Source organism: Aotus nancymaae, unplaced genomic scaffold (genome assembly GCF_030222135.1).
Source record: "Aotus nancymaae isolate 86718 unplaced genomic scaffold, 86718_ANA_hifiasm-v0.15.2.pri h1tg000025l, whole genome shotgun sequence".
Lineage (NCBI taxonomy): Eukaryota > Metazoa > Chordata > Mammalia > Primates > Aotidae > Aotus > Aotus nancymaae.
In genome coordinates, this window is record NW_026988438.1 from 19,126,663 (window position 1) to 19,149,712 (window position 23,050).

General features: G+C 35.9%; 1 protein-coding gene across 6 annotated transcripts in view; it reads right to left on the bottom strand.

The window, feature by feature from the left end:
- Positions 1-23,050, bottom strand: part of CDK14 (cyclin dependent kinase 14) — a 763,966-nt gene that overhangs the window by 324,316 nt on the left and 416,600 nt on the right. For all 6 annotated transcript variants that reach the window (XM_064380407.1, XM_012450847.3, XM_064380410.1 and 3 more), the window contains one exon: positions 11,244-11,338. In XM_064380407.1, the coding sequence (XP_064236477.1) occupies positions 11,244-11,338 (95 nt within the window). The remainder of the gene's footprint in view (positions 1-11,243; positions 11,339-23,050) is intronic.

Here is a 23,050-nt window from a genome sequence, read left to right on the forward strand (position 1 = left end):
CCACATAAGATGAAGAAAAAAAGAGCTCCAGCTCCGAGAAGAGGGGAAAGGCATGCCAGGAAATCAGGAAAGATGCACCAGGCAAAGGCTCTGGGAGGCTTTGAATTAATCATAGAAATGAAAAATAGAAAATTAATATTAATTCTGGAGAAACAGAGAGGAAAAAGTAGTCACAGTACACCATGTGTCTTGGCTGCAAAGATTTATACTAACATGATAATATAAATATCAAATTCTGAATTCTGATCTAATCAAAATTATAACTATTCTGGGAGGATGGGAGGCTGGGTAGGTGGCAGGAAAACATGAGCATGCTTGTTTTAAAGTGAAGAATTAAGAAAAGAACCTAAATTCTCACTTTGCATTGTAGGAATCAGTAGGTGATGCCAAAAATAAATAATCAATGTGAAAATAAATGAGTTTGATTAGATATTTAAAGAGAAAGTTTATGTGTACGTTCTGAAAAAATCAGCGAAAAATGTGGAAAGTTGAAGGTGAAAACTGATGTTTTTCATAAGAAACCTAGAACTAATTGAGTTTTCAATCTAAATGCACACATAACTTGCAGAAACGCAAAAATCACATTGACAAAAAAGAATAGAGTGGTCTAATATTCCTTTACCAAAGTGTAGGATGCACATTAAACTAGACCATTACATGATACTAGCTAAGTATTCGTAAAATGCAAGACACAAATAAAATTAAAAATAAATAAATAGAACAAAAGAAGTGGTCATTATCATGACAGGCATTTACTAACTTACTTTAAGCATTGGTGAAGTTATAGCCACCAATTTTGTATGATATATAATCATGTATACTTTCATACAACTGAATTTACTAGTGATTTTTTCTTCAATTACTTAATGACCTATTCAAATACAATGTGAAGGTAATTGGAATTATTGATCATCTTCATCCTGATCTTGGGTACTTACATCAGGAGGCAACTTTTGTACCTTAGCTGGAGGTTTCTCTAATTTCTCCAAGCTGATAATTATTGTCAGTCTTATTATAGTTAATGTATTACTCTCCTGCCTCCACCCACCCCCTGAATCACGTAGTTTCCAGGAATACTGTTTTCTTAAGATATATGGCCATAATTCCTGTGAGAAATTTTTTTAAAAAACATTAACATGAGGAATATATATCTTTCTTTCCAAAGGAATTCTCTTTTTATTACTGTTCTTATCTTCCCTGTGATTTCTCTATCATTAAATATCACAGTTTAATTGGTGAAATTCTAAGTTAAACTGAGGAACAATAATTAAAATTTTATAAAAACCACAGATGCATAGCGTATTCTCAATACAATGGTCTGATCTATAGTGGAATATACTCAGAACTGTGTGCTTCTGTGGATAGGCAGGCATTTACCATAGCAACTGTTGGAGATCAGATACCCTTCTATCATCGACCATGTGAATTAAATATCAAATCATGATTACAAGTATCTAATAATGACAGTAAGCACATAAAACTAGAATATAGAGATGATAGATATGATATAAACAAAAAAAAATAGAAATCTGAGCACCTAACATTATAGTGGACAGTTAAAAATGACTAAAAGTAACCATGATTCCTTATTATTAGATGAGAAAAAGCCATTAAGGAAAAGGACAGAAAAGAAGCTAATTGACTTTGTCCTACTAATTAGAGAAAATGAGAAGTTCATAAGAGAGCACTGATTGAAAGCTACCTTGTTTCCTTTTCATTTCTTAAATTTCTCCTTATGGTTCGGAATTCTTCCATCTTACGCTGCTGCACATTCAGTCATCCACAATGTTACATCTGTTCACATTCTGTACTTAGTTCTGAGTGACAGCCTCCCCTTCAGAATATAGAAACACCATATTATACAGCATAACTAGTTCTCCATATATGAAACAAAAAACCCTTCCATAAAGAAAAGCCTATGAGTCAAATCTAGTTTTCCTATTCTTTTCACTAACATAAAAATAGGTTCTAGTACCATGACACATTTAGATCGGTGACAACAATTTATAACTCAAATGGTTCATGGAGGTTTACCTCATCTAAGATCACAGTTCTCCACAGGACTTCAATCTCTTTAAAAGCAAGGGCTATATATTTGTATCTCTAGAACTTAAGGATACTCCCTGGCACAGATAAGACAGTCCGTATATGTTGGACGGAAGAAAATGAATGAATGAACAAATAAATTATTAAGTGAATGACCAGAGTGAGCTGTGTTTCTGTTTCCCAAAATTAGGTCAAATGGGACAAGCTTATAGACCAGCTGTAAGGGCAATCATTTGCTATGGAAACTTGTAGTTACCTGGATTCACATTCAACTCAGGAGATGATATGACACAGCCACTGGAAAGGACATGCATGGAGCATCTGACATCTTAGCCTAAATTTCCTCATCTGCAAAGTGGAAGGACCTTACATCTATGTCATGGTATCAGTTGGGAGTACATAACCTAAATTACACATCTCAATGTCATGCATGTAGTACAGGTTAGGAACCTGTACAATATTCCTGACATGAATCCAGTCATCCTCTACTTGAATGCTTTTAGCAATAAGGTGCTCATTACACTTCAAAGAACTGAACATAATTTACAGATAACACATAATTGAGCATTATTCTAAGAATGAAGCCAAAGCCAGCCTTCCCAAAATTCTCATACTTGACTTTCTTACCCTATTTAGAATATATATATATACTAACTTTTTCTCTCTCTTGGTATGTCTTTAATACTCCTGAATAATTTTGGCACCTTATTGTAGCTCCTTGGTGTATACTCCCTTTTGTCTCGGTTCCTGTCAAAACGCAGTGCCCCTCCCTGGCCACGGACACGGGCAGGGTACAGTGGCATTACCACGTTGTTGCTCTGGATTTGCATTAGCTTTTGTTGCAGCCACATCTCAGTGTCAGCTAAACTGAGCCAAAGAAATCACCAGTCTTTTTTTACATGAATTGTTTCTAAAGTTACCTTTCCTCCATCCCATTTTTCTGTATTAGGTTGGGATGCTTCCTTTTTTTAAAACCAAATATACAGTTTTACTTATCCCCATGAAAATTCATCTTGTCGGTTAGGCTCATCATTTTATTAGATTGTTTTCTGACCCTTGATTCCAATCACCCTAAGTGTTAATTATCCTTCCCAGCTATGACACACACACAAATAGGCCCAGCATATCACCACCACTATCCAAGTCATTAATAAAAATATCAAATAGAACAAGGACAAGGACAATGCCCTCCAGCACAGCCCGACAGACTTTTCTCCATGATGATGTCAATTCATTTATCCATAGGCTTTGTATAAAGATGTTCAACCAGAGATAAAACCGGAAAAAAAAATAATGATCTTCTAACAACTAGATTTAATTTATATTCTTGTTTTAAATATTTCATAAAAGTACTTGTCACAAGTGTGCTGAAATCAGGAAATAACAAAGAGAATGAAGATTATTAGACCCTAATGTCAAAAAAAATTATTTTAAATTTCACAATGTTCTATATTAAGTTTATATTTCTATAGATTCAGAGTTGTTCCCCATCATCCTTTAAAAACCAGCATTATTTTTGCCCATCTGCATTCTTGATGATTTCCCAAATATTATAAACAATGATTCCATGAGCATGCCACCTGCCAATTATTTTCACTTTCTAGATTTGCCTTATCTGGAACTAGATAATAAATCTAGTTTATGTGGACGTTTATGAGGTGTCTTTTTCTCATTGGGGCATGGGGGAAGAGCAGCAAAAAAGGGAAGCATGCCCTGTATCTGAGTGTATTCCTTATGTGGGGAAAATTTCTGATTTTATGAATTTTTTAAAACTTTTATTTTAAGCTCAGGATACTTGTGCAAGTTTGTTATACAGGTAAGCTTGTGTAATGGAAGTTTTCTATACAAATTATTTCATCACCCAGGTGTTAAGCCTAATATCCATTAGTTATTTTTCCTAATTCTCTCTCTCCTCCCATCCTCCACCCTTAGGGACACCCCAGTGTGTGTTGTTTCCCTCTACGTGTCCATGTGTCCTCATAATTTAGCTCCCACTTGTAAGTAAAACCATGCAGTATTTGGTTTTCTATTCCTGTGTTAGTTTGCTAAGGATAATGGCCTCCAGCTCCATCTATGTTCCTGCAAAGGATGTGATCTCATTCTTTGATGATTGTATAGTATTCCATGGTGTATATGTATCACATTTTCTTTCTCCAGTCAATGGTATTTTATGAATCTTGACAGGAAACAGGACCCACCTGCCATTAAAAAAGCCAAAATGCTAGACACTCACTTTCTCATGGTCCAGTGCAGTCAAAGCATGGGCTTCAAACTTCATGTCAGCCAACACACACAACCAATCCTGGCTTAGAATTAGGAGATAACAGTCCAAAGAAGCAATGATGATGTAGAGCGTTGCCATTTTGACAACATTGGCAAAGATAGCAAGGCCAGCAAAACAAGAGACAATGTATGGTGCCAACGCTCATGGTGCCAGGAGGGTGCTTAGTGGACAGTGCCATGGCATGATTTCGGCTCTGGTCAGGGTATCCAGTCTCTTATTGTTCCTGCCCACTCTTAAAGTCTTCCTAACAGGTCTGTCAGCCACACTATGTATATCCAGAATCCAACCATTTCTCTTCACCTCTTCTGCAGACTTCATCTCATGCTTAGATCTTATTGCAATAGCCTCCTGACTGGTCTCTCTGATTCAGAACTTGCCCACCCTTGGTCCATTCTTAAGAAAGCAGCCAGAGAGATCCAATTAAACTGTAAGTCAGAACAAATCATTTCTCTGCTCAACACCCTTTGGAGACTTCCCATCTCATTCTGAGTCAAATCCAAACTCAGTCAAACCTTTCAAGGCCAACACAATCTAAATGCCATTGCATCTCAAACCTTGTCTCCTCCTATTGTCATCCTTGCTAGCTCTCTTCAAGCCACAGCCCTGCTGTTCCTCAGACAAACTTTCTGCAAATAATGTTCTTCCTCTAAAAATATGTACATCTCCCTCTTTCACCTCCTTCAGATTTTTAACTAAGCACTTCTCAGCAAGCCCCTCCCATCACCCTCAACTAAAGTTGCATGTGTGCATACATATGCACATACATCTATCTCAGAAAAAGCAGAAAAATGTTCAATTGCTCAAGGACTGTTTAATCTGGAAAGCAAAATACTGATAGAGAGCTACAGTTTTTCAAGAACAGATGTGGCATACAATCATGCAAATCACAGCATTCTCCATAGATTTAAAAATCAAAATGTATGAGGCAGAGAAATCAAATAATTAAGTAAATTGTGTAGCAAGTTGAAAAGACAGAATGTAATTTTCAGCTTCCTGTCCCATCTTCTAACATCATACATACCTTAGATCATCATATAAAACTCTAGGAAGGCAGTTAACACAGGTAAGTTGTAGGTTAAAATGGAATAACTGGCATCTATAGGCACAGAAGACTTCAGTTAAAGTAATATCTTTACCATTTTAACTTGGCTAATAATTTCAATCTGCTTTGAATTCTCTAAGCATTATTTTTCCTCATCAATAAAACACTGCATAAACATAACATGTCACCTGCATCTCAAAGGGCTGAGGGTAACATCCAATAAAATAACATCTATGAGAGTGCTTTGTAGAAGATACAACACTATAAAATTATTTTATGGGCTTTATGATTTCTATTGATACAGTTTTGTTTCCATGTGAAATACAAGATTTTTGTTTTATATAATGTTATAAATTTTAGTAACTTAATTTAGACTATTTTGCTAGTTTATAATACAATAGGAAAAAATAGTTATCCTAACAATATCATGATTAGCTTTGAGTTTGTTGCTTTTTCTTTGTTTCACAGCTTTATTGAGGTATGACTGATATTCAAATGACTGTATATACTTAATGTCTACAATCTGAGGAGTGTGGACATATGTATGCACCCATAGTACCATCACCATGATAAAGGCAATCAAGGTAATAAACATATCCATTACTCTACAGGTTTCCTTGTGTCACTTTGCCTTTATAATATATATAGTTTGTTTTTTAGAGACAAGGTCTTGCTCCATCATCCAAAGTTGAGTCTAGTGGTACAATTATAGCTCATTACACTCTTACAGTCTTGTACTCTTGGGCTCAAGCATCCTTCCAGCTAAGCCTCCAGAGCAGCCAGGACTGTAGGCATACACCACCAACATGGCTAATTTATTTTTAATTTTATTTTCTGTAGAGACAAGGTCTCACTATGTTACCCAGGCTGGTCACAAATTCCTGGCCTCAAGCAATCCTCCCACCTCGGCCTTTCAAAGTGCTGGGATCACAGGCTTGAGCCACTGTATCCAACCTTGCTTTTATATTTCTGATGGTAAGACTACTTAACATAAAATCTACTCTCCTACCAAAATTTTAAGTGCACAATATCTTATTGTTAACCATACGCACTATGGTGTGCGGTAGCTCTCTGGAACTTATCCATCTTATACAACTGAAATTTTATATCATCCATCCTTGTATCCCAGGAAAAAAAAAACTGAAACTCTATACACACTGACAATTCCCTATTTTCCCTTCCTCCTCATTCTCTGGTAATCACAATTCTATTGTGCTTTCTACTTGTATATAATTATTAAATATGCAATGAAAAATGCTGCCATGCATGCTTTGCTCTTACATAATTTAAAATAAAACAGCATAGTTATTAGCTTAATGGCAATATATATTTACATAATCATGTTTACTATTAGTATTCTTATTTCCACTTATGGGATCTGCGTTAAATTTTTCAGCATGGTGCTAAACAGGATAATGTGGCACTTATTTGTATTTGGCAAAAAATATAAATAAAAACTAAATTGCTTAACTTTCTGTTTAAGTAGAAGAAAAATTTGTTAGAATTTTCACAAAGAAACATATTCTAGAGTCAATGATTCCGAACTATATTTTCTATCTTTCTTATCCAAGTCTTAATCTTGTATAGGGAAAAACGATAGCTATAATAATATTTTAGACCATTATAAACAAGATTCCTTTCAAGCTAATGGAGCCACTCCTTGGTTTAAAGAGTTCCTTCATATTTGACCACTACAGGAGGAAGGCAGTACTCAAAACCATGCATCAGAGGGACCCACACGTTACCCAGCAGCAACAGGAGCAACTCAGGGAGCATATTTCCTAAGGGTTACCCAACCTTGCAGCTTCCAGACTGTAGTATCTACCTACTTTGAAAGTGTGTAAGAATCTAAATTACAGAACACTTTAGGTCTGTAAAGCTTTTCATATTACTTAAGAGAAAACCTACACCAACAACATCCTACTGGCCATAAAACCACTTTAATAATGACCTTCAAAGTCATTTCTTGAGTATTCTTTCACATCACTGAATTTTTATCACTTATTTCATTATTCTGGCCATCAGAAGGCTTTTATAAAACCTAAAATGCCATTCATAATAATAATATAAAGGAACTAGGCTTACAGTTCTCCTTTAAGGCCAAAAAAAGAAATACATTTATAGTATGTGTACATTATCATAAATAAGAATCCTTCCCTTGGTAAAACCTCAATTACACAGGTACCTCAGAAAGCCCTTGAAAATTTAATTGTGAAGTCAAAAGGAAAAACACAATCATACCAAATGAATGTTTAATTATTTTACTTTCCCTTTATATTCAGAGTTTTAATGGGCATGGGGTACTGGTTTTTCCTACTGTTTAACTTACAATGGTACCTCTGTCAAAAAAGGGTACTATGAATTACATGGAACTACAAAATCAATATTATTTAGGAAATATCTTTGATGTTAATAATTCTGAAATATGGCAACATTAACTTTTAGAAATATTAAATTAAATTGATACTGATTTTAGAACTTCCTAACAAAGTTGTGTGTGTGTGTGTGCACGCACGTGCATTTAAGAAGACTCTAGTAGAATACATGTAGCAATACTGTAACTTCCAAGTTTATGCAAACTAAAAAACAAATTTTTGTAACTGAAATAAAAGTTTAAATAAATAGGATTTTGTCCAGTCTATGAAACTTAGTCGAACTATAAAGCAGTTTCACTGTTTTTAGGACTTATCTGTACTCAGGATATTAAGTGCAGAATAAAGGAAGGAAGGTTATAGAAAGAAAGAAGAAAAGTTCCCATTTCCTCTTCTGATAAAAGATGTAGGCTAACTAAAATTAAAAAACAAAAAAATAAAAAAGCAGGAGTTATAACAGTCCAATTAGGTTGGGCCTGGGCCTGTCTTACAAACTACAAGACATTGGAAAGAACTGCTTCATCTCCTTAATCTTTAGGTTTCTGCTCTGCAAACTGCTGATATTTATAGTTCCATGAGGCTGCTGAGAACACCAAAAGTGACAATGAATTTGCCCTCAGCACAGTGCCCAGCATAAAACTCTGTACATTTCAGTTGTTGGGTTTTATTATTGTGGCCATATTTGTCTTAAACGTTCTTTTGCTTCTCTTTCTGTGGCCCTCACTCATTCATCCCAAGCCCACGGTGCCCTCCTGTTTGCTACCTTCCACATCTCACTGAGATCTGCTCTAATTTGCAAGGCACTTCATGTTTAAAAATTATTATTGCCTTTCCATTGCTTCAAAACATGCAAGAAGAGTAGAGTTTATTTCTGCTAGATATTGTTAGGAAAGCAATCTGATTAAAACAATCCATTAAGGTATGTAAGAATTTTAATTCTTCTTGAAATTTCCAAATATTTATAAAGAACAAGCAATTGGAAATTTGTTTAAGAAAATAAAAACTTGAGGTAATATTCAAGGAACTTATTTTTGAAAAGGGCAATTGCCACATAGGCTAATCCTGCTGAGAAATCTATACCTTCCCACCCTAAGTGAGAAGACTATCCTAAGAAATTTCTAGACCCTGAGCTGTTCTTTTCAACAAAGGCTGATTTCAGGAATTCAGTTAAACATCTTTTACTCAAAATGCACAAAGACAAAAGAAACTTCACGTATAGCAGCAAAAAGTGTTTCAACTGAGACAGCAAAATGATAGAAAATGATGAGAATAGGAAAAGATAGAAAAAGAAAGGTAGAAAGGAGAAAGGCCAAAGACGCAGTGTAAAAGTAAGATAATACTGGTAAAGAGGACAACAGAAGCAGAGGCAGGGCAACCATAAGCCACAAATGACCCAAGTTGACCTCATTCTCTAAAAGAGACAAGGGTAATCTATACGATGTCCAAACTCCATGGAAAAGTTGGAACAAAATGTTACTTGTAGATACCATATATGCCCATATTATTAAGTGGTTGATTTAAAAGGACATGGGATATCTCCATAAGAACTGGGACTAGGGAAAATTTTAGTCACACAAAGAAAAGTGATTATGTTTAAAAGTCAGTCTTAATCAGTAAATAATGCAGAACAGCGAATTTATTTCCTTCTATTTGGCAACAACACAAATACAAAATCATCAAATGACACTTAATCCAATATGTGCATTTTAGCCACATAAATATATATCATTATTTTTGTAAGATTTGGAGGATGTGAGGCACAGTGGCTCACACCTATAATCCCAGCACTTTGGGAGGCCGAGGATGGCGGATCATGAGATCAAGAGATCGAGACCATTCTGGCCAACATGGAGTAACCCGATCTCTACTAAAAATACAAAAAATAGCTGGGCATGGTGACTCATAACTGTAGTCCCAGCTACTTGGGAGGCTAAGGCAGGAGAATTGCTTGAACCAGGGAGTCGGAGGTTGCAGTGAGCTGAGATCGCGCCACTGCACTCCAGCTTGGCGACAGAGTGAGACTCCATCTCAAAAATTAAAAAAAAGATTTGGAGGACATCTTTTCACATTACTTTTATTAGTTTCTTTATCAATGTTACTGATTTTGGTGCATAAGCTACTTTCCTTCCTTTTAATTTAATCATCGAATTTGAGGGAGAGTATAAGTACATTTTTGAAATCTCTTTTCTACAAAACATTACAGAAGTATAGTAAGGAAAATCTAGATTTAATTGAAATATGTAAACTAGACATACTTAAAATATGTATCAAAAGTTCCAAGTCTAAATCAGCTCGAATACATTATTAACTCCAAAAATCACGGATTAAACAAAAGAAATTATGTTTGCATTGATGTGTGAATCTGCATCCATTCTTGGTACCACGTAATATATGCAACTGCTCAGCTCTAGCTGTCCTTGCAGTCACATTACCATATTATTCAAATGCATCTATCATTTATATGTAAATAGACAATATAAATGGCTTTTTCATAAGACAACAATTTTCAAATGACAGATACAGGCAGACATTAGCAAAATAAAAATGTTGCAAATATTCATTCTTTTATTTTTTTAAGGAAAAATGGAAAGTACTTCAAATTTTTTTAAAAAGTAGTATGGTAATTACAAAATGGGATCCTAATACACTGACAATACCAACAGCTATTCTTCTCAATAAAGGTCTGCACCGATGTCATTTGTGTCTTATAAATTACATGTTCTTAGATCCATCTGTGAAAATTGGGATGTTAATTATCATGGTTACATTTCACGATTCCACAGTTAAATGCTGAAGTGGCGCTACAAAAATACCATATGTTTTTCTAAGAGAAATGGAGAAAGATTAATTATGAGTTCAAATTCAAGTCTTCTAGCAGTAATACTCTCACACAATAAGATCATTATATTGTGTGCTATGCAATTGGAAGTTTTAATTAATAGCTGAAATACCAAATGAGGGGGAAAACTTTGAAGTCTAAATTTTAAGTATCAGGCTTTCCTACACACACACACACACACACACACACACACACACACACACACAAATTTGAGAAACCAAGTTACCAGTCCAAAACCAAAAAACCAATCTTATTGCCTATGAGCTTTCTTTGATAATGATCACCATCAGTCTGTTTTAGTCCAAAACTAAAAAAACATTCTTATTGCCTATGAGCTTTCCTTGATAAAGATCACCATCAGGCTGTTTAATCCTATGTAATAAACCCAAAAATTACCATGTAACCTACTAACAAATAGGTTATAAATAGATAACATATTTGATAAAAATTCAACAACATTTTTCTGAGTTTTTCTTTTAAGATACATATCATTCAATAATCTCTTATAGGGCCACTATTTTACAAAAAATTACAAGTCTCATGTATTCAGATAAAATACTAACTTCACCACAGCAATCTAAAAACAAAACTCTATAACAACACTGTAAGAATTTCATTCATATTTTAAACGTCTAAATTTAAAAGTCTTATTTTACTTACCACATATTCAAACACAAGTGTCAGCGTCTCCTTGGTATGGATGATGTCATGAAGTAGCACTATGTTAGCATGTTTTAGTCCTTTTAACAGAGAAGCTGTAAAAGTGGACAGAGAGAGACAATTTATCATGGATAACAACTAATATGTATCATTACAATTTTGGCACATTTTCATGTGACATATAGTCAATAACAATTCAAAATGAAAGGTAGAAAAACAAGACTTTTTTTTTTTTGAGATGGGGTCTTACTATATCACCCAGGATGATCTCAAACCCCTGGGTTCAAGTGATCTTCCTTTTTCACCTGGAATTACAGGTTTATCACACAGTACCTAGCCAGAAAAACAAGATTTTCATTTGCATAAAACTTCCTTCAGTTATTTTACCTGTCATTTGCTATTAATCTCTAGTTAGCTTTCATTATGGTCAGGTATGATTTCAATTCTTTAAATTTGTAAAGTTTATTATCTAGAATACGGTTTAACTTGGTATATGTTTCATATATATGGAATCTGTATTCTGCTGATGTTGGGGGGGTAGCTCTATAAATGTCTATTTGATCCTATTATTTAATAATATCATTGAGTTCTTCTATTAATATATCCTTACTAATTTTCTGAATAGTGGTTCCATCAACTACTGAGCGAGGCACACTGGCATCCTCAACTGTAATGATGGATTTGTCAATTACTCATTTGAATTCTGCCTGTTTCTGCTTTTTGTATTATGAAGTTTAGTTGTTACTGAATACATGTTTAGGATTGCTATGTCTTCTTGGTGAATTGACCATTTTATCAATATGTAATGTCCTCTTTACTCCTGGTAAATCCTTCCCTTCCTCCCTCTCTCCTTTTTTCCTTCCTTTCTTCCTTCCTTCCATCCATCCATTCACAAGAAAAAGACTTGCTCTGTCACCCAGGCTAGAGTAGAGTGGCATGATCTCAGCTGTCTTGCTCTGTCACCCAGGCTAGAGTAGAGTGGCGTGATCTCAGCTCACTGCAACCTCCGCCTCCTGGGTTCAAGAAATTCTCCTGCCTCATCCTCCTGAGTAGCTGGGATTATAGGCGCCTGCCACCGTGCCCAGCTAATATTTGTATTTTTAGTAGAGACAGGGTTTTACCATCTTGGCCAGGCTGGTCTCAAACTCCTGACCTCGTGATCCACCCACCTTGGCCTCCCAAAGTGCTGGGATTACAGGTGAGAGCCATCGTGCCCGGCTTACTCCTGGTAAATTTGTTTGCTCTGAAGTCCTCTTTGTATAGCCATCCACCATTCTCTTGATTAGCATTTACCTGGTGTATCTTTTCCCATCCTTTTTTTTTTCAATCCTACTGATATCATACAGTTGAAGTTTCTTGTAGACAATATATGGTTTGGTCATATTTTTAAATGCATTTTGCCAATCTCTGACTTTTCATTTTGATGTTTAGGTCATCTAGTTGATGACACTGGTGGCCCTGAGGAGGTCCTTGATCTCTTGGCAAATAATAATACAGCAAGATCATATCTTTAAAAAGACATTTACAAGACCAAGAGTGAACTTTCATGTAAACAGTAAAATGTGGGTGATAATTTTTGATGTGTTAATAAGTTCATTAACTGCAAGATGTGTTATCACTCTGGTTGGGGATTCTGATAGCTGGGTAGGCTGTGCCTATGTGGAGGATGAAATATATGAGGAAATTCTCTGTACTTTCCAATCAATTTTTGCTGTAAACCTAAAACTGCTCTAAAATGTAAAGTCTGTTAAAAAACTAAAATTAAGATTTACCCTTGTTTCAACATATTAAAATAAATTTCAATTATTTAATATTTCACCCAAATAAAATAATATTCTAGATACACAATTACTATGCAAATCAGTATGCACTGGACAGTCATCAGAGAAGGCAAAATTAAAGTACTTAGGGCTTAGTAGTACACTAAGTCCCAATATTACTTCAACGAATGTGAGCTCATTTTACCAGAGCTCACATTGTTATTGCTATGAAATTCCATTGTCTTCCCCAAGCAAACCTGTTTCATAACAATATACTAAATCTTAATACCAAGATTAAACTTTTATAAACACATATTGGTCAAAAGAAGGCTATTAAGTCTAACAACTGATTGGTACAGAAGACAATAAGAAGTGTGTTCCCTCTGGAACTGAATCTGGAACATCAACGTATATTCCCAGGCAAGAGAAGTAGACACTAACGATTGTGGAGAGGACTTCTCTTCTGTCCCACATGTATCTGCCAAGGGAAACTTAGTTTTGCACACTAAAAATCTTATTGTAAAAATATCTACAGGTTTATTTTATCTGAGCTTTATAAACCAGCACTCAAGTGAAAAAGTAATTACAATAACACAGTAAAATCACAGCATGTGAACTTTGAAGAAACAATCACTACAGATTTACCACAGAGTTTAGTTTTGTTAATTCTAATAATTTACAATATTCCTTCTTTTAATTATTCAATTAGCCCAGTAGCCTTAAGCAATTAAAACTTTATTAAGTAGCTAGCTTTCAGATGTTAATCTGGGGATCACATTGGCTCATTTTAAAAGGGCTTTTCAACCAGTTTTCTGAGGTGCACACATCCTCAGAGATCATTATTTCAAACCACAGCAGGATAGTTTTAAATGATGGCAAGGTATGGTACATAACACCTAGCCAACACAGGAACTTTTCAGATCAAATGAATTAAGGAACTCTGAATATCATGTTGTAAGACAGGCACATGGCTTTGTGAAACAAGTTTTAGAAACATATTATTGAACATTATTTGCAATCTTGTCCAATTCCATTTTTCAAGTTAATACCTCAGGTTGTCAAATTCAGAGATGATTCATCCTTATTGGCAACAGCTCCATGAAGGTATCAAAGCTTCCACTTCAGTGAAAATCTCATACCCTGAGGACACTCTGACACAGGATTTTTTTAAACCGTTTTCCCCCAATTACTGCCTTTCTTCTCTTACCACTTACACCTAAATTGTTTCTCATTTCTCAAAGTAATATCTTCATCCCCATCATTTCCCACTGTGTTTGTCCCACAATTTCAGTAAAATCAAATTCCTGCCAACGCTTATCTTGGGAAGAAAATATTTTTTCCTGATAGTGACTAATATTACAGAAAAGTGTCGTGTCATTTTTTATATTATATTTTTGACCACTTCTACATGAAACCTCAAAGCCTCCACATTACATCCTAATAAATCTCAATAATTATGAAGATTTTAGATTTCAGATAATATTTATATAAACTTCTGAAACACACTGTCAGTTAAATAAATACCAATATCTGAATTTGAAACAAGCCCTCTTGCTTTTGAGATTAACATAATGATGCGTACTTGGAAAAGGACAGAGCCACTAATTTCAAAGCTGATGGCAGTAAAAATGGCATTAATGGACAGACAACAGCCTACGATATCTACCAACATCACAGTAGGTGACAGACATGACTAACTTTGAGGCTGCCAAAGGCAGCAGTCACTGGTCCCAGCAAGGAGCCAGATACTACAGTTAGCAAGGCAAGAGAGTCTCCTAGCTGCCAAGTCAGTCCAGAGATTGACACCTACAAGTCCTAGAGCCAGTGTGTCTCCCTCATCAAGACAAACACTGTCAAAATCATACTCCATGTAATCCTAATAATATCACAAATATACGACATGTTATTTTGTCACTGTTTACATACAAAACTCCTGTAACATTAGCATTAGTAATTCCAGCATCCTTGGTTTCTTTATAAATTTTAAGTAAACATATGGCAATGTTTTAAATTTATTTCACCAGAGAGGTTTGAAAAGATACAATTGCACATGATGCAGAAGACTTGCAATTAAGAGTTAAGGGTGAAAATTATAACAATAATTTGGGAGCTGTAATGTCAAAACCATACAAAAATAGAAAAACCACTTGCTCATAGAGGTAGTTGTGCTTTGACAAAGTCCCAGTAGGATAGAAGGATGCAGGGAGCCTTCCCTTAGGTTGGCAGAAGGATTCAGATTCACATTAAGCAGCCATATTCAAACCTTGGCCTCCCACTTTGAGAACATCTTAATTTTTCACTCCACCTTGGAAGAGATGAATTTCATCTAAACTCTAATCCCATCATGTGTAAAATAAATTTTGAGATAATATGGAAAATTGGAGTAAGTTCATTTTATTAGATACCCACTGTAGTGGTGGTTTTTTGGTTTTGGGGTTTTTTTTTGTTTACATTTTTGTGTTAATGTTAATAAAGGGGGAAAAACCTTTAATATTTGAGATAATTTTCTAGGTTATTATTTGACGTCCTACTAGGAAAAAAGAGATTACAATGACACACAGCCCATCCTCCATCACTTCGTCTTCAGCCTCTGGGAGGAAAAAAAGGACATTCACAGGCTCCTTTCATCTTATGTGTTCTTTCTCAGCAGAGTGGAGTGGAAGGATTGCTGCCTGACTTTTCCAGAATTACTACCCATAAAACCCAAGGAGCCAACTATATCTCAAGCCACAACCATGACAAACATCAACTTTTTCTTCAAGTCCACAGTTTGATAGCAGTAAGGCTGTTGAAATTCACTTTTACTACACATAGTAAAACTACTTTTAACTGCAAAGTTCTATCTCATTTACTAGCCAGTGAAGTCTGAATATTTTCATAGCTAAAATATTCTGAGGGGAAATCTGAAGGGGGGACTAAAAAAATGCATGCACAGAAGAGACGGGATTGCTTGTTTAACAGTGCCTGTGATGAGGACACAGTCTAGCAGAGAAAGAACATGTGTGTACACTGAGGACTGATACACAGCTCCGGGTTAGTGCACTCATGGTTCTACAATGCATGCTGCCTGTTTGGCTTAAACCCTGGGAGAGCAATGATAAACACTGTGGTTACGATCAATCTGGACTTTCTCCTTAGCGATATCTAATACAATAAACATGCCACATGGAACCATAAACTAATAAATGAAAAAATAAAGGAATCGGGCCAAAAAATAGAATTAAATGTTCAACCCCATATTTGCTTTTTATTCTTTATAGACAGTCAACTGTGGCTTATGGAGGAAAGAGGTCATAGCTAACCCAAAACCCATAAGATTAAAATAAATGTGGTGCCATCTAATCTTAATTTAGCTAAAATTACATTCAGGATTCAGAGACATTTTATTTGTTTGCCAGATGTCATCCAAAATTGGAAAGTTAATACAACAGGTTAGGAATACTTTAAAAATATCATATCAGTTGTTTAATGTCAATGAAAAGGTGCACTGTTTTTATTTGCTTCTTACAGTTTTTCAGTTTGGACGTGGGCAAAAATTCAATCCGACTACATATTTCTCCTGTTCTGCTTCTCTCTAATTTCCCCAACATCATAGAACTGAAATGTGATGTTGGAAATTATAGCCTCAAACGTTTCCCCCTTAGCGTCAATACCTATTTATCCACCATCTGACTACTGGCAAAGAGCAGAGAGCTACAAGCTATTTCCATATAGCAACCTCACATGCCCACATCAACTGCTTACTAAATTACTATAAAGAACACATTCCTCTAATTCTATACGTTGAACACATGAAACTGCCAATATTTGACATTTTTTACCTACTAACAGCAACTGTACATGTTTCAACCCAGTAGAATTTACCTGCTTCAAAGCAATTTAAATTTTTTCACAAATGCATTGCTATTTTTACCACGATTAATATACAAACCAGTTAATCTGCTAACAAATCACCACCAACTGATTGCATTTTTAAAAAGAAAGAATCTATTAATCAAATTATAGTTATAGCTGACAGGAGAGATACAGAAGCAATTTAATTTTCTACATGTATCTTTCTGCATCATTTGAATTGCTTATGATAAAGACATATTGCTTTTATACTAAAAAGGAGATATCTGGAAAAGTTTTTTTATTACAAGTGGATTTGCTAAAGAGAACTGACACAACACTGTCAAATAAAAAGCATACAGGTTTTTAACTGTACAATATGAAACTACAGTACAGTAACGGATCATTGTAACTGCAGTAATATTCTTCACTCCTAATCCCTCCTCACTTGGGTACTGGTGGAAATATGTATATTAAGGATCTCTTTTTGTATCCTGGTACACTGCAGACCCTGTGTCAGCCTATAATTTGTTCTCATATCACATACTAATCCAACTTGTTAAATCTGCTTCTTGTCGAAATAGTTACTTTCCTGCATTAAAATAAATTCATTTACTTAGTGCAAAACATTCTCAATCTTACCATCTCCATTTACTGCTAGTTCAACTGTAAATGACCCTCCTCTGCTGTTCCATGCTCTGGTTAATCTTGCTCCTATTTGCGATGGGAAAGATCCATACAAATGCAGGTACTACATAAATGCTAGACATGTGGTTCTTCTCAAATGCAAACACCTTGCTAGTAACTTCTGCAGAAAAGAAACTTACTTAGCAACAACAGTGGCAATGATGTTGTTTATAATCCAGGTACTATCTTCAGGTGATAAAGAGACAATTTAGGGACTGAGGGTTTCTATAAGACCTGATAAAAGGTTTTCTGTTTATTTTTTAATCTTGGTCTGGCCATAAAAACTAGATTTAAAAGCTGTTAGGCAGTTTGCTTCATTTTAACTATTTTATACTTTATTACACGTGGGTTACATGTACAATTAACAAGAATACTACAAAGTATGTGATAAAAAAAAAGATGTGTGGTTTTACCCCAAGCCCCTTATGTTTTCTGGTTAAGAAGAATAACCATTCATATCATATCAGCTATTGCTATTGGACTAGGTTTGTATTTATGTATGTTTTATTTATTTATTTATTTAGAGCTAGGGTCTCCCTCTATTGCCTAGGCTGGAGTGCAGTGCCATAATCATAGCTCACTGTAGCCTCAACCTCCCAGGATCAAGTGATCCTCCTCCCTAGCAGCTGAGACCACAGGCACCCCTCACCACCCCTGGCTATTTTTTTTTTTTTTTTTTAGTTATTTGTAGAGATGAGGTCTTGCTATGTTTTCTAGGCTGGTCTCCAACTCCTGGGCTCAGTAATTCTTCCACCTTGGCTTCCCAAAGATCTGGGATTACAGGCATGGCCCACTGTGCCTGACCTTGCTGTTTGAATAGATTTAAACCAACCTCTCTTTACATGAATATATGTGAATAGCTATTGGTATATTCTTTTATACATAAGATTTATACATCTGTATCTTTTGCAGACAAGTTTAAAGTCAGAAAACGTCTCCTTTGCCATGGCTACAAGTCTCAGCACCCAAAGTCACCTAAGACACTCAACTTTGTAAGACTGTGGTCAAGAGATAAAGCACTGTCAGACTCCTCCACAAAACAAGGTAGTTCTGCAGCATATTCTTAAGCAAATTAGACCCCACCTCCCTTTGTGGAGAAGTAGACCTTTCAAGGACAGCCACAGTCCCAGGCCCAGCATGCAGTGCTTCTCAAAGTATAGCCCTCCAACCAACTACATCAAAGTCAACTTGTGTGCCTGATATCAATGCAGATTCATGGAGTCCTATCACAAAGCTACCAAATATGAGTTTGTAAGGATGGAACCCATGAATCACCCAACACATATTTATTTAACATCTACTACATGGCAATCACAAGGTACTGGAAATAAAAGAGAGGAAACACAGATAAAAACTCTTATTCCCATGAAGCTTATATTGTATTTCAACCAAGCTGTCCATTCAATATTTATGCATTCTAAAGTTTAAAAATCATTGTGCTATGGCTCTGACAGAGGGAGAGCGGTAACATGTTTATGGGGGGGTGTGTGTGTGTACACGCATGTGTGTTTATGTATTTAGTTACACTTTAAACTACTTGTTCTACAAGCAAATCAACAGAAACAGCTAAGTCACTCACTCAGTTCATTTACCTAGTGTCTATCTTTGTCTTTTCTTTCTTGCAGTCTCTCACACACAGAGCTACTGAGGTAGATTCTAGTGAAAGTTATAGTCTTCAGCAAGAACACAAAGGAATTCTTTATTCTGAAAATCTGACGGTATTTTGATGTATGCAGTTTTTTCCTGTTCAGTTGAAAAGCCCCAAAAATGTCAGCCAACAAAGTTTTTCATTATTAACGAACTGTTGATAAGGTCATAATTATATGGCCTTTCCAATTCCACAACAATTCTAAAATCTGTGAAAGAGTAAGATTTGCTGTAAATTGCTTCAGAACCTGTGCTTTGATAAACATATACAATCAGCAGGTCTGATCATAATGAAAACAGATTATGAGTACAGAAGGAAGAGAAAGAAAAGACCATAAAAAATGAATACAGATTTGGATTGGAGCTGAATTAAAATTTCAAACATAGCACTACTTCATTTGACTGAATAACAAAGTCAAAGCAAAAAACAAACAAACAAACAAAAAAACCTACAAAGTACAGCACAGTTCATTGGAAGGCCCACAGTCCCAGAGCCTGTGTTCCCCAAAGTATCAGTTCACCTTCAGGCAGTCATCCTCCTATGCCTAGACAAGCCTTAAAATCCTTCATGCTGACTCTACTCAGCAGTAGCTTTGTAAGCACCTAAGTTCATCTCAGCCCTGAGCGAGCTCTGCCACTTACAGGAAGGTCACTAACACGTTGAGTCCCAATTTGCTCCTCTACCACCTGTGCCTGTCGTCCTTGTCAGCGTCCAGTAAGGCTCAGCTGCTAATAACCGTGCTTGACCATCACTCAAATGTTCAGAATTTTTAAGAGATATTTAATCTAAGAAAAGGAATTAAGGCCTTCCAACCATATGGTGGCAAAGACTGGGGAATCCCAGCCTCTGAGTGGGCTCATTTATTTCACTTTAACTATTTAATTTTCCTGCTTCACATTATTCCAGCTAATGCAGCATTTGAAAGAGGCTATTCTACATCTGGAAAATACATAAAAGCAAGATAGTAAAACAAACATATCTATAAAGGGTAGAGTGACTTATCACAAGCATTTAGAAGCTTGTGATTATAACAATAAAACTGTTTATGCAAAGTTACACATGGCAAAATGTTATTTAATAAGCTTGAGAATATTCTCCTTCCAACTTTTTCTGAAAATAAAGACATCCTAAATCTCCTTGATACTAGGGAAACTACTTTAACACAAAAAATAATAATGTTAAAGGATTTGCCAGACACAGTGGCTCACACCTGTAATCCCAGCATTTTGAAAGGTGGAGGCAGGACAATCACTTGAGCTTAGGAGTTCAGGGCCAGCCTGGGCAACATAGCAAGACCCCATCTCTGTAACAAATAAAAATTAGCTGGGCATGATGGCACGTGCCTGTAGTTCCAGCTACTTGGGAGGCTGAAACAAGAAAATCACTTGAGCCCAGGAGTTTGAGGCTGCAGTGAGCTGTGATTATGCCACTACACTCCAGTCTGGATGACAGAGCTAGATGACATCTCAAAAAAAAAAAAAGTATTAAAGTCTCCTATTTGGGGATAGAAAATGAAAGGTAATAAATAAATAAATAAGAAAGAATGGAGTTGCCTACTTTTTCCTTTAAAGTCAGTATCTACTTGTCTGAACCTGTCAACACCTTAGAAGTGCTAGATTTCATTCAACATATTCTATAAAAGTATGGTCTAGCATGTTAATTACATGACTAAAGAAAGAAAGAAAGAAGTTGCATGTTAAATATTTTGTTACCAAATTGACAAGGTAGGCCAGAGGTAATGGCTCACCCCTATAATCCCAGGGCTTTGGGAAGCCAAGGTGGGAAGATTACTTGAGTTGAGGCCAAGAATTTGAGGTTACACTGTAACTATGATTGTTGGAAGTGTTACCTCAGAGTCACCACCTGAGAACTTGATTACATCGGGTTCACCAACTGAAAGGTTGATCACCACCTGCACAGGTCTGTCCTGCAGACCCTGACTTAACAACGGATGAATGAATACACTCATATGCACTAATTTGAGTGGGCTAGGAATGGTCATCAGCTGCTTTCAGAGGGTGATTGTAACTCACTGGCCATAACTTCCTGTAACTTTCACATTTATTTAGAATAGATTTAATAACAGAGGTTCTAAGTCAACATGTTTGTGGATAATTAACATGGTCAAAAGAGTAGTTTTATGAATGATAAAAGCTTTAGGTTTCGGGGTCCAAAGTAAACACCATTAACAGGTAATTCCTCTTTGACCTCCCCCTGAGAGGACCATCAGCACAAATTTTACATGAACAAACAAATTAGAGTATAGACAAAGGAATGTGGAGTAAACAGACTTAACTGGGGAAGCCTTTATTGTCCCTATCTTTTCCCTATGCTAATGTAATGAACTGGCTGCCTTCAGCCTGTCCCAATAAAACCTTTTGGCCTTCCAAAAGGTTTGAGACTATAATCTATAACTTTCCCTAATATTTTCCTAATATTTTGCCAGCCACCCCAAGTGAAACTAACATATGATCACACCACTGAACTCCAGCCTAGGCAAAAGAGGAAAACTCTGTCCCAAAAATAATAATAATAATAAATAAGTGAACAAGGTAACTTTGAAGTGTCGTGATAATTAAAAAAAACAACAACAACAACAAAAAAAAAAAAAACAAGAAAATGGCAAGAGGAAGAAAAACGGGTTTCTTTACTATGGCCTCAAAATTTCCAGAAATTTTGCATCTCTGTTTCCACTGCCAAACAGAGGAATTGGAGAAAGAGGTAATCTGATCATACACTCCTCTAGTTAAGAAACTATTTGACTCCTGCACAATTTGGGTTAAAAACAGTTGAGGGGACAATCTCCGCATGTACACTTGTGACTGGTATTGGCAATAGCTTCTGCTCATACAACCTGCCTCTCCATAAGAGATAGGCAGCTCCTGAGAGCTATGACAAACATCCACCCATTATTAGCATTATCATCATCTTCTCAAATGCACTCAACCTTCTATTGAACCATACTTCCCTTTCTAATAAGATTTCATCTTGTTTCATGTACATTACCCACACACACACACACACACACAGACACATAAAATCTTAGTGCACTGAATACATTTGTAATTTGGCTGATACACAGGGTGATTGAGTCATCATGCACAACTGAATTAACCCTCATAGGAATGGAAAACTGAGTGTCACCTTCAAGAACATCTAATCCAACCCTTCATTTGACAATTGAAGACACTAAAAAATAAAAAGAATTTGGTCACAGGTCTCAAATTCTGGCCTCCTGACTCCTGATACAGTACAATTCTGTTTTCATAATAAAATAAGTATTTTCTCTTTTTCCTTTTGTCTTAGTTTTCTTGCATCCATTCCTAGTTTTTTGATGTGGCCATGGTTTCCCTTTATCTTCATAACTTTCTAGCTGTTGAAGGCAGAAAATCCTGAAGCTAGGAAAACTAAAAGGACATCAGATATAGCCTGATTGTTGTGAAAACTGTTCACTTGCAGCATCACCATGTGGTCTAAAGAGGTTTAAGAAGACAGTAACAAGTAAAAAGAGAGCTTAAGGGGAAAATGCTGCTCAAATCGGCTTTTGAAAATTGCGTTTATCTGATCAAGTCACTTCTCTTTTTAAAATCTCTCAACAGCTGCATAATGGGACTTACAAGAGCCCGCACAATAGGTTCCTCCTGATGGAGAGGTCTCCAGGCAGCTCCCTACTCCCTACCACACTTGGAACTCCAGCTATATGGTGATTTTCTCAGCCCTTCAATGCCCCATGGTTTCTCAGAATTAGGAGACACTGTCCTTTCTGTTCCCTCTCCTGTAGCCTCTGGGCCTCACCAATTCCCACCCATACATCTCTTCAGATCTTAACTTAGTTATCATTTTTTTTTTTTGGAAGTGTTCCCTGACCTCCAAGGTTAAGT